Source organism: Zootermopsis nevadensis, unplaced genomic scaffold, assembly GCF_977971745.1.
Source record: "Zootermopsis nevadensis isolate Lab colony 2312 unplaced genomic scaffold, Znev_1.0 Znev_ptg000021l, whole genome shotgun sequence".
In the NCBI taxonomy this organism is placed as follows: domain Eukaryota; kingdom Metazoa; phylum Arthropoda; class Insecta; order Blattodea; family Termopsidae; genus Zootermopsis; species Zootermopsis nevadensis.
In genome coordinates, this window is record NW_028259153.1 from 9,354,615 (window position 1) to 9,371,580 (window position 16,966).

The following is a 16,966-nucleotide window of genomic DNA, read 5'->3' on the forward strand; positions in this document are numbered from 1 at the left end:
GGTCATCATCATTTTCATAAGTCACGTTCTCTTCCTGTTTGTGTTTCTATTTCTGCAACAACTTAAAAAACGCCTGACCCCCATATCCAGGAAGACCTCGGAGTGTTCACACATCACAGCAGAGGTGCTGAAATATCGTCACAAAGTGACATCCTCCAACAGAAAAACAATTTTTATGTGATATTTCCACGAAGTGCACTAAAAGTGACATGATAATGTCCGTATGTTCGAAAGTTCGATATGAATAAGTACTGAGGATATACCGATTAAGTTTGGTATAGTGCGTCTACTATGAAAATTTTCATACATACAAGTCAATTATAACTACTGCTTTTGATTGGTGACTGAATTCATCTGCTTCAGGGCTGTGACCGGCGGCTGTGAGGACGGTAATGAACCTTCCGATTTCTTAAAGGCGTGGAGTTTCTCAACATTCTAAGCGAACATTCGCTTCCGGCGAAGAACTTTGCTACATGATGTCAGACTTTACATAGGTCCTATACATTACATCAAAATATAAGCTTAATTCATGTAAAATTTGTAAACCCCCCCCCCCCCCCCACTAACTTCGTTCGACCGTCTTACTCGTTACACATTACACCCATACATTTACGAACTTAATTCGTTCTGTGAAAAATGTTTGTAAGGTGAAAAAAGGCACATTGAAAATAAAATACCCATTAATTTCAAAATAAAAAAACTCTGATTGGTTCCCGATTCCAAGAGCAATTACCCAATATTTTTCTGGGTTGTAGTGCCGTGAAAACCCCAAATCCTATATTTTTCTCACATGTTACAATAATATACAATCATACAAATTAAATCAGCGGTAATTCATTATAATAGTTACTACCTATTTAACCTTAAAGCTCTACCGAAGTGTTAAATCAAACGTTTATGTTTTACACCAGTTACTGCCGTCACATCATAAACATCAGAACTTATGAGAGCTGTGCCCTCGGACTAAGGTTGGTTCATCGTTGTGGAAGAAATAATGTTAGCACGCAGCAAAAATTAATATATCGAAAGAGCATAAATCGAAGGATAGGTGGAAGATGGTTGTGACAGTTAACTCAGACATTCACTAAAACATAATTCATAAAACAGTTCCCGTCACAAAATTTCATGAATCAAGGTCACAGTCTCACCTGGCGTGTATGACGGCAATGCGACGCGAGTCCTCGCTCAGCCAGGACTCGATGTCCTTACAGACACTGCACAGGCGCTCAAGAGGGGGAGCCAAGTCTGAGGGCCACCCTAACTCCCTGACTCGCTCGTGATGGCTCCGAGTCACTCGTCGGGGTTCCGACAAGTTGAACACCTGAACGTACAGAGAAAAACATCTAAAACGACAAATGTATATTACATAACGGCACATGGCTATCTCAATTGGAAGCCAGTGACTACTGCCACAGTTCGTGATAGTATTATTGTTGTTGTTGTATGTTGCTCGTACTCGTTTTATAAAACGCCTACACGAAGCCTACAACACCCTTAACATACATTGACGGAAGACCAATATTCTATATTGCAAGGTATTGAAAACTTTAAATGTGGTAAGGTAATAACATATTTTTATTATGTAATCAAAAAGTTCATCATCGTCACTAAAGACACCAACAATTGATTCACATTTAATTCAATACGTATGATATCGCCATATGATTTTGTTGCGATAAAAGTAAATTTCTCTTTCGTTATAAATTACAGAGTCCCGCTATTTCAAAAGTTTTATATCCACATACATTACGTGTGGAATTTCGACAGGACAACAAAGTCTTCATTTAAAAACTCATTCTGCGTTCAAAATAATAGTGAAAAACACAGGGTACATATTTTTTAACATTTAAAGAGTTAAAATTAATACGAACCACAGTGAACACAGTCCGACATACATGTAAATACATTTCTGGAAATTTAAAGGTTACAAATTCGTAGTGCAATGCATTCTGTACGATCGCTGTACAATGTCAGGCAAATTACTACCTGGGGTTTTCATTAATTTAACATGGAACGAACTTTCCACAAGTCCGGGCAGGCTACCTACAATAACCACGAATATGTATTACAGTTCGTCGTTCACTGACCGCAGAACACATGCGCTGGAGAAGTTGCATATACTGCACGGCGTAAATCTAATAATTTCGTCTCATACATCAGAACACTGACTTCTGTAACGTTACGCCTTAACTATTCCGGAAACTAATAAGTTTGTGTCATATCACAATGCATTTACATCAATGATTATACCCAATTCTACCTCGTGTCTTTTGACCAAAGATTGTTTTTCGTTAAACAAAACACACATGTATGGGAACCGACACATGATAGGGTCCAGTTACATCTTTTTCCTAGTTGAATTATGACGTGTTGGGTAAGGGTAATATTTATATTTGAGCTTGTTCATTGTCTGGATCTGACGTATGCTTCAAAGCAAGACACTCACCATGTAGTTATTGCCGTGCTTGGTGTGCAGCATGTGGGCCGCCTTCTGCTGCCCCTGACGGTACGACACGGGGCTCACGTCTCCCGGCACCCAAAGCGCGATGATCCGCTCTGTTACGTAACTTAGATCCATTGCCTCGCCCCGGTGACGAGGCGACCTGCCCGCCACGACACCACTCGAACCCCGGGGCTGTGACGTCAGAGCTGTCGGCTGCAAAAGGAACAGACACGCATCCTTTAGCCTTCGTGTGAGCTTGAGCAAAGTAAAGGGGGTGGGAAGATGGAGACGGCAGGGAGAGAAATAAGCTGGCTGGCTGGCTTATTTGGAACTGTGAAGAAAACTCGGAGATATCTTGCGACAAGTACACCGGCAACAGGACGGGCCGCTACAGTGAGCAGAGTGCCACGTCGCCTGATCTCGCGGTGTAATGGTTAACGCTCAACCCCGTGTTCCAGACGCTGGCGCGTCAGAGGTTAGATTCGGGTAGGTTGAGTTAGGTTACTCTGCGAAAAAGAAACGATGACAACTGACCACGTCGGTCAAAGTCCAGACCTTCAACGCGAATTATACGAGTTTAATTTAAAATGTTTGCCAAACAGATCAAAGGAGTCCAAAGATACTAAGAATAATACACGTTTTTCTCACAACTTATTTTTCTCTAAATCAGACTTGAAAGTAAAATTAACAACCTGCCGTATAAAGTTGCTCACCGGTAAAAACCAGTACACATGGCACACATCACGTTTTGTCTCCTAGTACACAACAACAGTTCTTGGGATCACTCACTTAATTGAGACAGGGAGTGGCAAGGGGAGATGCTCACAAACAAGAGAATTCTATTCAATTGTAGTCAGACTTCCATTAGTTCGACCTCCACTGAAGAAGCATAATTATCGCCTGCTGGCGTTGTTCAAGCTGCTTCTAATTCTACTGCAGTCGTCGAGAACAGTAGACACCAGCCTCTGTCTCTAGTTCTGAGCTCTGAGTAAAACGAGAACGGCAAAAAACTTGTCTCGGATGAACTCCGACCTTTTTAAAAGAAAGACGGTATTCCTGACAGGTGTTCCTAGTATGAGATAAATAAAAACAGCGCGAAGTTATTATGTGAATAAAATGTATGACGTCTGTTTAATTTAAGATCCTTATCACGTAATAATGATGGGACTAATTAATTCACTCGAAAATTGCCCATCAAGAATGACAGCAAATTCTAAAGTACTACTTAAAACACCTTTTTATTGAAAAGTGCCAGAAAGCAGCATATAAAAATTACAATTAAGTGACGTTACACACATAATAATAATAATAATAATAATAATAATATTGTGACGTGTTGCCGTGAGAGCAGCATAACAATGTCAATAAACAGTTTAGTTGTCTGTTTATTGACATTGTCGCGTCTGGCATTGTTGTCTGTTTATTAACATTATTGGGTTTGGCATTGTTGTAATCGTTTATAGACATTGTTGTATTTGGCATTGAGTGTTGAGTGTAGAGTTGTTGGAAAGGGAGTGTGGAAAGAACAGAGCTGTGAATCGGGCGTAAGAGAAGTGTGCCGTGAGAGCTGAGAGAATGGAGCCAACGAGAGGTCTGGTGTGGCGCTGAGAAAGGACGGGTCGGCTACGTGTGAGGCACCGGGTACGTGGACCGTGGCTGCCGAGGAGCCAGCGTGTGTCCAGTGGGGTGCTACGGGCCGATGTGTAAGCGAAGAGTGTGAAGAGCGCCGAACTCGAGGGACCAGATAGACTCGGAGGACAGTGTGTGTGTGTGTGTGTGTGTGTGTGCAGAGAACAGAGACACGAAGTGTGTTGTCGTTGTTGTAGAGAGTTGACTGTATGTGCAGACTCTGTAACTGATTTAATTTGACGTGAATAAATCAGGGTTGTCAATCCAGGTCGCAACGCCGACTCACGTTACAATATATATAACAGAACTTGTCTTTACTTAATTAAATAATACAATACGATTTAATGTTTTAAAATCTCAAATATGATTTGAAATCGAGATTACAATGGCTATGAATTGTATAGAAGTATATGTACATACTACGCCATGCATAAATAATCAACAACGCTTGCAGATATCTCTTAGGCCTTATATTCCCTTGGTATTTTGCTTCCCAGTATTTTCGTGCTATATCATTCGATTATTTAACCAGTTACATAAATTGTACAACGACATAAAGACGGCCATCTTCTGGGATGTTGTGTCGCGGTTGTCTAATAAACGTTTACCGGCGTTTCAGAGGTGTGACACTACACGGCGCAACAACTTAGAAGACAACCATTTCATTACTCGCCGCCGTGAAAATCTTAAGTGTCATTTAATAGCACAAATGTTGCAGCGAATCAATGTTATATGAAATCACCACCACTAAAGTTATAAACAACATATCTGACATCACTACACACCAAGTCTCAGTCACAGTGCTACTTACCATCACCCACCTCCGAGAAAGACACCTTTGCACACCCATTAATCAAAAGATATATTCAGTTGTCTCCGAAGCGAAACAGTCAAATAAAGTACACTTCCAATAGAATAAAACTCCATCTCGATTCAACAGCTGTTAGCACTCCGCAGACAAGAGCATTTTGTCTTGAAATGGAACAAATTTATAAGTGGCCTATCACCAAACGGTGGCTTAAAAAGTAGGAATGAATTAATCTTCGTGTTTGCATCACCGCTTCAGATGGAAAGGCTAGCAGGGTGGACTGATGATCTCATGTATTTATGTAATTTGTGGTCGACGATAACCCAAGGCAGGACAACCTTCAGACTTCATGTCAGTTTTTTTACGGAAAACACGCGCAGAAAGACCTACCAATAGACATGCTATGATAAAATGCATGTCCATGTTTTTAAAACATTACGAACGAATTCTCTGATACTTTTTATACCCCATTCACCTTCGTATTCATAAATTAAAAATAAAGATGTTATCACAGTTACAAGTTTAATCGCACTACAGACGCTGCAATGAATGCATGGTCATTAATTACATCCTACTTTTATAGACCTTGAATTTTCATGAAGACTATTACAGATATAAACCTACTGTTGCAATGCTAACGCGATACAGGCTGATTTCAATTCTATACTACTCTATATTGTATTTATTTAAATATATACCATCAATAAGTTAAAATCTAATATTTTGAAAGACGACTCACTAATGACAAAACTCTTACGTTCGATGTGTTCAATTCGAAGTACAATTTACGTCTGGCCAAAGTTAAATTCGGGCTATGACTTTTCAGTAGATCTGAACAATGCCAAATTTAATTGAAATCCTTCCATTAGTTTTAAAAATTGAAACACGGGTACGGACAAAAAATACCTCCCCAACTGCCTTTATTTTATGCCCTTTGTGTAAAGATGCCTCTTTTTATTTCCATCCCTTATTCTTAGTTTCGACATATAAGGCAGTACAGATTGTACTTGTAACCATATTTTACTCATGAATATCTCTTTTGTGATGTTTTGGTAACTTTTATGGTTTTCTTTTCTTCCAAGTTTACAATTCTGTTTAAAATCATTCTTGGTTATCACACTACACATGAACCATTACGTCGACGTTTTAAATATCCTCTCACATGTTCAATGACGTAGAAAAATGCCCTTTCCTTAAAACGCGAGCAGAAACCGGGACAGGAAGATGACGTCGATTTCCGTCTTGGCCACAGATCGGCAAACAATCATCGCCAACAGCGTGTATGACATTACTTCGGTGAAAGAACTAACCTAGCCCATTCAAACGACTACACCACACTTACCACAGCTAAAATAAAGCAGGATGTACTCAGAACACAGCAAGTTTCAACAATAAAACCACTGGCCACATTTCAGCACGTGGATATGTGAAGAGTAAATGTTACTGTCTATATATCCTGTTTCCTGGGCACGGATAAAGAAGGAAACGGCAATAATTTAGCTCACCCGGCATCATTAACATTTCCGACATGATACAAATACAAAACTGAACATATTTCAACCAAACATTATAAATTAATGCATAGATATACTATAATTCTTCAAAGCTGTTTCAGACATTTCGGAGATGAAAAATGTGCACAGACAGCCAAACACCTGACGACTTGAGTCTTTAACACAGTTTAAGTCCTACGAAAAGTAGCAGCACTAACAAACTAGAGCAAAGCGTTTTCTCACAGTCACAGCATCGACGTTTCGGTAACGCATCCAAATGTTGCGTGCATCTTCCTACTGCATTATGTAAAAAGGCCAGCTCTGTTACAACAGATGTCATTGCTCAATTTGGACCTTTCGTGACGGCAGTATTAAGGAACACTTTTCATAACGCAGGTCCACTTTTGATGTAATGCGATCTATCACGTGACAAATGGGCATGATGAACCATGGGCATGCGATGTATGGCGATAACGTAGGATCTTCCAAGAACGGAACTAGCGCATTATAGCTACAATTCATGCAGCTGGTTAACAGTGCAGACGCAACTAATTTTATGGCAACAAACAGCTGGTACATCACGTGACATTCATTCCAGTTGGCCGACCACGTGTCCTTAAAAGTGTTCCTAGCAGATTTTAAACTTAGTACCCTATGTTTCAAAATGTAGTAAGATAGTAAATTTTGAGACAAAATCATTAACCAACGGCATTATCTTTCTTTCTCTTTTACCTTCTTGTCGAGGTTATTTATTTATTCATTTTGATCTATTTGGACAATGGTAGGACTCCTTGGATGAGTGATCAGCCCGACGCAAGGCCTCTACCTAAACAAACACAGAAAGACGCGGACAATGCCTTGAGTGGGACTCGAACCCACGGTCCCAGCGGCCAGGCGCACGAGGTCCATGCCTCAGACCGCGTGGCCACTGCGGCTGAAAGGGCACTACATGGAAACAAAATGGATCACGTCAAATAAACATCGTCCGTGGTTAAAAGTATATAAATATGGAAATTGTCTTCAGCCGTGGACTTCAATGTCACTCGGGAAATGGAAGAGTATCAGAATTTTAGTCTTGTCTCGTCCTGTATATGGAAACTTGTTAACATAATGACTTTCACATTGCATGCAGGTAGAGACTTTCTGTGCCAGATGTTTAACTATCAACTTTACAAACAACAGCCTGTATTCTGAGTCTCATACATTTTATGCTATTGTTTATGCATCATATCAAAATAGAATTTTATTTACTGTCAAGTCTGACCCATTAAGCAGCAAATTTTGCGTAACACTGTAGTGTGTCGAAAATAAGACAATGTCACGCTTAATTGGTGAGAATATCAACAGTATCCAGACCATTTTCTTTGTCCTGGCCGCTCATAATATAATTTTAAGTCGGCTAATTGAATAGACAGTCATGCATATTGACACAGATGGTTTCAGCAGTCATCCGTTTCTTCGTCTCTCTCTCTGACACATAGTTCCATCAACAACTACACCAAAGATTGTTACAGAAAACACCTCCCCAAGGCGAGGGCATGTCGCATCAGGATAAGCACAGCATTTAAGAAAACACAAGAAACTACGAAGCTCCGTCGTGTGAAATTTCGATGAGAACATAAGATGTTTTTAGCCAGTTTCTGTGAAAAGTTTCTTGTGGTTTAAATCATTTCCTTCTAAGAATCTGTGTTTGCTGTTCATACGTTAAATCTGCCTGACTCCTGTTTCAAATTTCCCAGAGTCCATTCATGCTAGAGGTTTTCTACGAATTCTTCGTACCTAAGAGACGAGTGGTATAAGACCCCAAATTTTTCTTGACTGAAGACCTCCGACGTATGAAACTTGAGGTCTTCACGGCAATGTCTTATGGAAGGATCCAAAAACCGAAAGCCGTTAAGACAAAGTTGGATATCGGACACAGTTTTAAAGCCAGATTCATTCACGGAAATCCTGAAAATCCATTTTAATATCATCCTTCTATATCATTCCCCAGCTTCGAACTGACAGATTTCTAAAAACCTTCCCCATATAAATTCGGTACGTCTGTTTATTATCCCCTCATTCGAGATACAAATTACGTCTAACCCATTGGAATTTCTCTCTTATCATGACTTATGAAAACTAAGTGCCCTGAATGCCCATAATTCATCAACTTCGTCATGCCACAACCTAAGCTTACCTGAAAAATTCCCAAGCACATTGCATGTTTATACGTTCTTACCTCAAAATAAGAGTCAGAATTTCATAATCATACATATCAACAGGAAAAATTGTGAGGTTCTCATGGTGATCAAAATGTTGGTCGTGATCTTCCGGGTTGTGATGCTGTGCAGTCTTGTATGGGTGAACCCTTTAACCCTGAATATGGAGACGATATGTTCCTGCGAAAAGTTGGTAACAATCTACAAGACTACACATCGTCACAATAAAGAAGACCACATTCAACTAGTGGAAAAATTCGACACACACATATATACAGGCTCATGCATATCATCAGGGCGATGAGCCTCCATCATCATGCTCTGATAATGGAGGCAGTAAGGACCTCTGAAACGTTGGCAAATGTCTACCACATTACACGGCGCTACAACCTAGAAGACAGCCATCTTCGGACTTATCACCGTGAAAACCTCAAATTCTACCAAGAAACCGCCCGCTTTTTATGGAACCAAAGAGTTAGTTCCGTGGTCATAACATCCGGCCACCGGTCCCTAATCCTAAGACAGAATAAGCCATAAAAGTTCGATTAAATGCCGGGAATTAAATAGCAGCCGGGCTTTGATGTTAGCAGAAATACTGTAAACAGAGACGAGGAATTCTATTTTAACATTTACAGCAAAATATATCCAACTCACCTGTCCCTCCCATATCTTAAGACATCTACTGTGCGTGTACAGATGACTGCAGAATAGCATCATTAAATCATCACGACGAAACGCGAAGTGTTTTTGTAGAACAGGGTAAACTTCGCAAATCATTTTGTTAGCTAAACACCAGAAGAAACTTCACTTACGCAACGGCAAACAGCTTGTCACTCAAGAATCTCACAACAAACTAAAACTACTTCATTTTACAATGCGGTGCATCACGACACAATCAAGTCATTCGCTATTTTTGGTATAACGGTGCGTAATAGCTCATGTGCCACACAACAGTGATTAATATATGAGACGGGAGTTTAAATACACGTATTTCCTTTCCTAGATTTTTCCCGTACAACAATCTTTATCTTTTCCTTCAGAACTTCAAACTTTTAAAGTCAACTTCCTGTTTTCTCAGAAAATCACAAAGTCTACGTGACAGAAACGTCTTGCGACTAGAGTTGGGATATCGCTTTATCGATTCTTGGGCAGGACTACACGTGATCCTCACGTTTCCCGTGGTATTACTCAGTTTTTTCAGCTAAATTCTGAGGCGGTATCTTCCGACACGCCACATTCAACATTCCCACCTCATAAAACACCTCATTAACAACTTACTTTTAAGCCTTTCTTTTTTCAGCTATAACATATTAGGTCCTACGGTTTGACTAAATTCAGAACTAATCTACATATAATCAGCAATGTCCGTCACTCTTGAGTTCACTGTTGTTAGGACAGTTGTCATGGTAACGATGCACTTTATACCTGCCAAGGTAATCTGGACTATAGAGATTATCGGCCTCATGTTTTGCATTACTGAAAGTTTATCAATTCCTTTAAAGGCTAAAATGGAATCTTACAGACATTCGACGTGTTCGCGTTTAATTATACTTTTAAATAAAAGCACAGTCACCCGCGGGTCTCATTAATATTGTTATAAACTCGTTCTGGTCTTATTTATATCATACCAATGTACAACACTTTCACAGAAAATTTTAATATCCCTTATGTTAACACTCGTCCTTAAAAGGTTGTAAATAACCTATCGCCTGAATATATAATTACTTTTCTTAGATTTCTGCTGCAAAATACATTTCATAATTCAACAAATTCAGGGTGCAGTTGATAAGGAAAAGTGGACCCAGTTGTTCTTAAATTCATACAATCAAGCATGGCAGAAAGAGGATCTGGCAGGCCAAGAATCTCCTAGCTTCAGAACCTAAAGACTTGGTTCTCGTTGTCCACTGGAGGGCTGTTTCAAGTAACAGCCAGTAAAGTTCAAATTGCTATGCTGATCGCCTATATCCGGAGCGGATAGGCACATTAAGAGGAAGAAGAAGAAGAAGAAATAGTCGAACCCTAACGAATATATTTGAAACTAATTACTATAGATGATAGTGTCAAAACAAATGTTCTTGGGTTTAGGGATAATAATTTTCCTACGATGCTGAACGATACGCACAAAATTATCAGGCCTATGATAACCTTTCGAGCAAGAAAGACTGAAAAAAATGTAAGCATATGTCGAAATTCCCTGTAGGAACTATGCTAGGTCTGAAATAATTAATCCCTTAGAGGCTTGTTGTGACTTTCGGACGGGAAGGGTCCCTTGCTATACCTGAGTGCAAAGGGCAGTACAACACAGAACATTTCGGATACAAATAATCTATATGCCCCCGAAGTGAGAGGCGAATAATCATAAAAATAAACCCGACATTCCCACACGCGGATCAGGAGTTATTTTTCTTTTCTTTAAAAATCATAATTTGCATAAACAACAAAATTTTAAACGTAGGCAAAATAAATTACATCACGAGAAGTGAGAAAGTAAGTGTATACACATCGAACTAAAAATACCACCAGACCTCGATTTGTGCCTCAAGAAATTATCATAATTGTTGCTAATAAAATGCTATATGCGTTGGCATGTTGCAGAGCTGTTAACCGTTTGACGCAGAAGCGCGTTTAAATTATATTTAAAATCCCAGTCCTTACCACAAAGAAAACAACATATAACTATTTACTCTGAGAATCACATTAAATCTATAATTACACTCTGTAGGCAAAACGTAGAATCACTGAACGTTAAAACAGGTGGTATATGTATTTACCACTGGGTTCTGAAGGCTAAGCGACCTGACTTTCCATTCCTGGCCACAGCATCCAGACCAGCTCCGAGGAATACCAAGCTTCTTATCAAAAAGTTACGGGAAGGAAGGATCTTTCCCCAGGAATTAAAGTAACTCAACATTTCCTTCTGACCAGCTGCTAGTTTGAGAATGCGTAAAATTATACCTCCATTCCCTCACACATGTTTGTGGTGTGATATTTAATTTAAGACCAGACACACGAATAGCGTAACCAATAGCATTTGCACTAAAAAAAAACTTTATGAAACCCAATGCGGTTTCAATCTTCTGACTGATGTATTTATTAAGCACAATTTAATATTTACAGGATATAATCAAAGCCAAGCTGGTAATGGAAACAATGTTAAATCATCTGAGGAAGGGCCCGGGTTTCAATTTCGGCCCGGACAACGCCTACCCTCAATACCGACTTCAGTAAATTTCATCAGTTTTTACAGCCAAGTGTTTGGCTAGTAACCTAAACTAGTCCACGACCGCTTCCATCCACATCGTTTGCATTTCATCACTCATACTCGGCATCTCATTTGAAAGTAAACAACACATACAATTGATAAAGCGTCTTCAGTACTTTGATACTTCCTGATATGCAAAACATCTTTCACGCATCTATGCTTACATCTGTGCGTACGTCGTATCAACGTCAGATTCGTAGCCACAACCACGGCCCAGTTACAATCCTTACGATAAATCTGTCGGGTAAAGGTTCTGTTGTCCTTGGCACTATTATTACATGTATGGGGAAATGTATGTATATCTACCCTAATTACACTGTTCAACGGCCAAAATATATCGGAGATGAAACTAATATGTTTAACTAATTTTGAGCTGCTAAACACTAAAATGACATTCATTTTGCATGATTGGTACGCATTTCGAAGATATTCATACCAAGCTGTTTCGCTCAATTTTCGTAATTTTCACAATTGTAATGGACTACTTACTTCATAAACAGCCTGTACAAGGGTGGAGAAGGTTTTATTTCTTTCTGCAGGTCTAGTCAACATACCTAAGGGATGATTAATAAATTGGTTCAGTTCTATTTGGCAAACAAGTGTTTTGCGGAGTGTGGATTTTGTGTTTCAATTCTTCTTAGGATACTTACGTCGTAAACAGCAAAAACATCGATGTGAGTACTTAAATGAGATATTCGTAACACTAAAAGATACAAAATGTCGCTTAGATGTGTCAATAATCCTAACAACGTTTGTTATATCTGTGGAGAAGTGACTTTTAAATCACAAAATCGAAACTTGGCCCCCATCGATAAGAAAGCGAACCACCTTTATTTTGGTTGCAAAGTGGGTGGCATGGACAGGGCATGGGCACCCCATATTTGCTGTCTGAAGTCTTCTACAAATCTACGTGAGTGGCTAAAAGGAAAAATGCAGTCTATGCCCTTCGCTGTGCCCATGGTGTGGCGGGAACAGCATAACCACGTAAACGACCGCCACTTCTGTATGATTCCTCCTGTCATCGGCATCAACTATAAGAAAAAACTTGCTTTGATCTATCCAAACATCCCCTCAGCCATTCGTCCTATACGCCACAACCATGAACTACCTGTACCTATCCTTCCTATCTCCTACACGCCTGAAGAATTCTCACCATCACCGCCATCAGATGACACCATTCAAAGATCATCGGCATCTCAAGATAAAGAGTTACCTTCTACATTTCACAGAGTAACTCAAAGTAAACTGAATGATCTAATGAGAGATTTAGATTTGCCTAAGTATAAGGCAGAGCTGCTAGGATCGCGACTTAGGCAATGGAATGTACGTACTTGAAGAAAATTTTAAAATGTTATCGCGTTCGTCAGATTCCTTTAGAAAAAAATATAGGGAATTAGTAGACAAATTGTTGAAAGCTTACAGTAAAATGGGGTGCAATGTCTCTTAAAATGCATTTCCTCCACTCTCACTTGGACTTTTTCCCTGATAATCTTGGGTCGTTAGTGATGAACTTGGCGAACGATTTCACCAATATATTTCTACTCTTGAAAGGAGTTATCAGGGGAAATGGAGCGAATCAATGATAGCTGATTACTGCTGGTCGGTGGTAAAAGATGCCCCTGAAGTAAAATACAAAAGAAAGGCCAAAAGACAACGTATATAAGGTAGGTGAAAATTTTAAACATTTGCATATCATATGGACGAATTTATTGGTGATATTTTACAAAGTACAAAATATCTTCAAAACGCGAACTAACTAAGCTTTCTTATTGTCATTTTCGAATTTAGCGGACGAAAATATTAAGATTAACTACAACCAAGCAAACATAAATACGAACATTGTAAAAAATATAAGTTGCCATATTCACTTAAGTCAAAGCTGAGGATGGCTAGGACCATTTGTGAAGCCGTAATGCATTGTACATGCCTGAGGAAATTTAATGTAGTCTTCTAGACAATGAACGTATAAAAATTGTGATAGTTTGCGACATTTTACAGAAACACGCCACCCTGATTTACAGACCCTTTCAGTTTTCGACAACAGCGACGCGATGTGACACCAAGAAAACTATAATAAATGATGACCACCATCATGATGACTTCAGGGCTCACATTTATGAGACACTTGTAAGAAAATCTTAGACAATCTGGGAGGTAAGTAAATAGCCGAGAGCTAGTTCTGATCTGTGAACCTCGCAACAACGAGTCCTTCAAACTTCGAAGAAAAATTTGTTACAACCCTGTGCTAAGCATTAGATACCATTGATGAACTGCCCACGTCATAATTTGTGGCCCCTTGTGAGTGCATTCGGCAATGAGCCAAAATTTCCAGAATACGTGTATGTTTTATTTTATTTTATTACCATGAAATATCGTAAACAGAGCAAAGACAAACAGCGTAATTTGTAGTTCAACTGTTGGTATGGCCCCTATCTTGTAGCACAATCCTAAATTTTTGCATTCTTTACTTTCTGTATTCTTGGCTAAGTTCCATTTAATACAACCACAAGCTAGCTACAAGACCAAACAAAACGACCCAATTTCTGAGACTGGCAATAAAATAATCTGCAGCCAGCAAATTCACTGACGTTTGTGCTTGTAAGAGGAAGAAGGGGAGAGGAATAAATTATTGATTTATTGTACCCGAGGTCTGCAGACTGTGTCCAATTCTGTCTACTGGAGATCCAGGTGGCAATAATTTAATTACACAGTTGGGGGATCAAGAATGTTGCACCGCAACGTTCCCACAAGCGAGAAAAATTCATTGAGTTAATTCAGCCCTGACGATGGAAGCATAATGTTCCTCCGAAACGTTGGTATACATTCATAAGGCTACACGGTGCAACAACTGAGAAAAATACATTATATGCATTGAGTCTACTTTGTAATTTGGTAGCGAAACTGATTGTATTCTATAATCTGTTGAAATAGCACAGTTACATATCTCCATTTCTGTGTGAAAGTCGAGAAATTAATTACGTACACAGTAGACAGTTATTTCTATTTGGCTTCAGTGGCTGTCATGTTGTTTTTTCTCTTCCAGCTTGAGGAGTTTATCAGCATCGCGTGCTTTAATGTTAAAAAATGAGACATCAGTGTGCAGTCGTACTCCAGAGGAGTTCCCATATTTACCAAATGCATTATTTGTGAATTTACTTTCCTCTGTGGTCACTTATAACAGACGCAGATTAACTGATTCATTTCATCTTATTCGTCTGATGAATTTTTGTGGTAGAAGAAACATTAAAATGCGTTAACAGACCTTTAGTAGAAGTAAGTTGAAGCTGGTATGTTCATGTAATATTATATCGTTTGTTATCTAGTTTCACATGGCCTGCAATACAACAAAAAACATTTAAAATAAACGTATGTATATATCACAATGAGATCTACAAGTCATATCATGTAGGTCTACTCTATTTTGTACGCTGAGCAGTTCTTTAGAAAACTGGTAACGTTCTATTTGAGCTTCACGTAAATTAGCCGCTATACTGGGCAGTAAAGATCTACATTTCATTTCTTAGACTTCTTGTGTAAGCCTAAAACAGAGTTAACTGACAGCTGATCAGTGGATTCTGATAAAACACCAGAGAAACACAATCTCCCCCATTATTTTTACATTTTATGCACATCCTTCTTAATAAGCAATAATCGCTTATCTGAAGACGTCAGTCTTCTGGTTTCCGCGCTATGTAGTTCGGTAGACGTTTGCCGATGTTTCAGAAATGCTTGCTGCCTCATATGACGATTACTGATAACTGAGAAGCAAATACGTCTAGAACGTCGGTAAACTTAAAGTCTACACGGCGCAGAAATCAGAAGACAGACGTCTTAATACTTGCCGCCGTGAGAACCTCAAATCTCACAATAACTTACCTAGACAAGAAATTCAATGTCATGAAATGCTAAGGTTCATAACAATCAGTCGCTGCTTCCGAACCCAAGTTAGATTAATCCAATCCATACCTTCATATCCTATTTATTTAAGATCAATTTTAATATTATCCTGCTACCTACGCCCATATTTCTAAAGTGGTATCTTACCTTCAGAACACCCAACTACAATTCTACTACAATACTGCAATGGATTTCTTATTATGCCGCACAACAGACATACTTAAATTCACATCCTTTCACACAGTACACAACTACGGAGCACTAGGGAAAGATTTGTGTGTTCCATGAACTTCTTGCTTATTTTTAAAACCTCTATGTAGGCAATCGATTTGGCGTCACAGTTATTTGTATGGTAAACGTTACGATTTCGAGGTTTAAAGATTACTAACATTACAACTTTCGGCCTGAACAGTTTAACTCCGTGCAACTCTGGCTTCTCCGGCTTCAATAAACACGACATTAGTACCAATGGTTCGAAGCTTTATCTGATTCACACCGGAAAAGTAAATGGAGTGGATCTTCAGTGAAAAAAAAACCCTATCTCTTTCACACTGTACGGCACAAATAAACCTAGAAATGTGATTAAACAAGATCGTATAAATATGTTTATTTAAAATATAGTCTAAAAATTATAAGTCTTTATGTGGTAATTACTATTTATTGTGGTTAATTTCCGATGTTGTAAGTAGTTTAGACGTGCACTGATTAGATTATTATTGAACAGTGAATTAGGAAGGAAATAGAAACTAAATTCTGGAGCGTAATTTAAGGTATTATGCCGACATCTGCATGGAGGGACTTAAAACACCAAAGAAAACCCTGCCATCTAGTCTGTCCCCGTGTCCAGACTTAAACCCAGGACCTCCAAAATAAGCCTTAGTGCTCATTGCTCGGCCGTGACGTTCAATTTCACGTGATACTAAAAATCTAAGAGCTATAATCACGTACATTAAATGCTTAAAATTAACATTTATGTACGTAGGTATATAAAACTATTTATTAGAAATCATAAGTTGTCGGATAATTTCGATTTTCTGACCGATAAAAAAAGTACACCAAAGACCAACAGTAGTCACGGACCACCGATTGAGAAACAGTGTCGTGTACAATTAGGTACCCAGAATTTCTATTGTTTTTTTTCACATATCAGCGTCAATTCATAAATCAATACATAAACACATATGTACAAGACAGCGTTTTCCCCAAGACCAGCTCCTGTCCAGTACCTGAAAT

The 16,966-nt window shown here is 38.9% G+C and overlaps 1 protein-coding gene across 16 annotated transcripts in view; it reads right to left on the reverse strand.

Annotated features, from left to right (window-relative positions):
- Nucleotides 1–16,966, reverse strand: part of LOC110834412 (focal adhesion protein tensin) — a 394,970-nt gene that overhangs the window by 81,470 nt on the left and 296,534 nt on the right. For 15 of the 16 annotated variants that reach the window (XM_087352426.1, XM_087352421.1, XM_087352424.1 and 12 more), the window contains 2 exons: nucleotides 2,447–2,656; nucleotides 1,149–1,321 (listed from right to left, as the gene is read on the reverse strand). In XM_087352426.1, the coding sequence (XP_087208552.1) occupies nucleotides 1,149–1,321; nucleotides 2,447–2,656 (383 nt within the window). Of the gene's footprint in view, nucleotides 1–1,148; nucleotides 1,322–2,446; nucleotides 2,657–4,883; nucleotides 4,938–16,966 lie in introns of those variants that run through there. The other variant, XM_087352435.1, reaches the window with a different exon arrangement.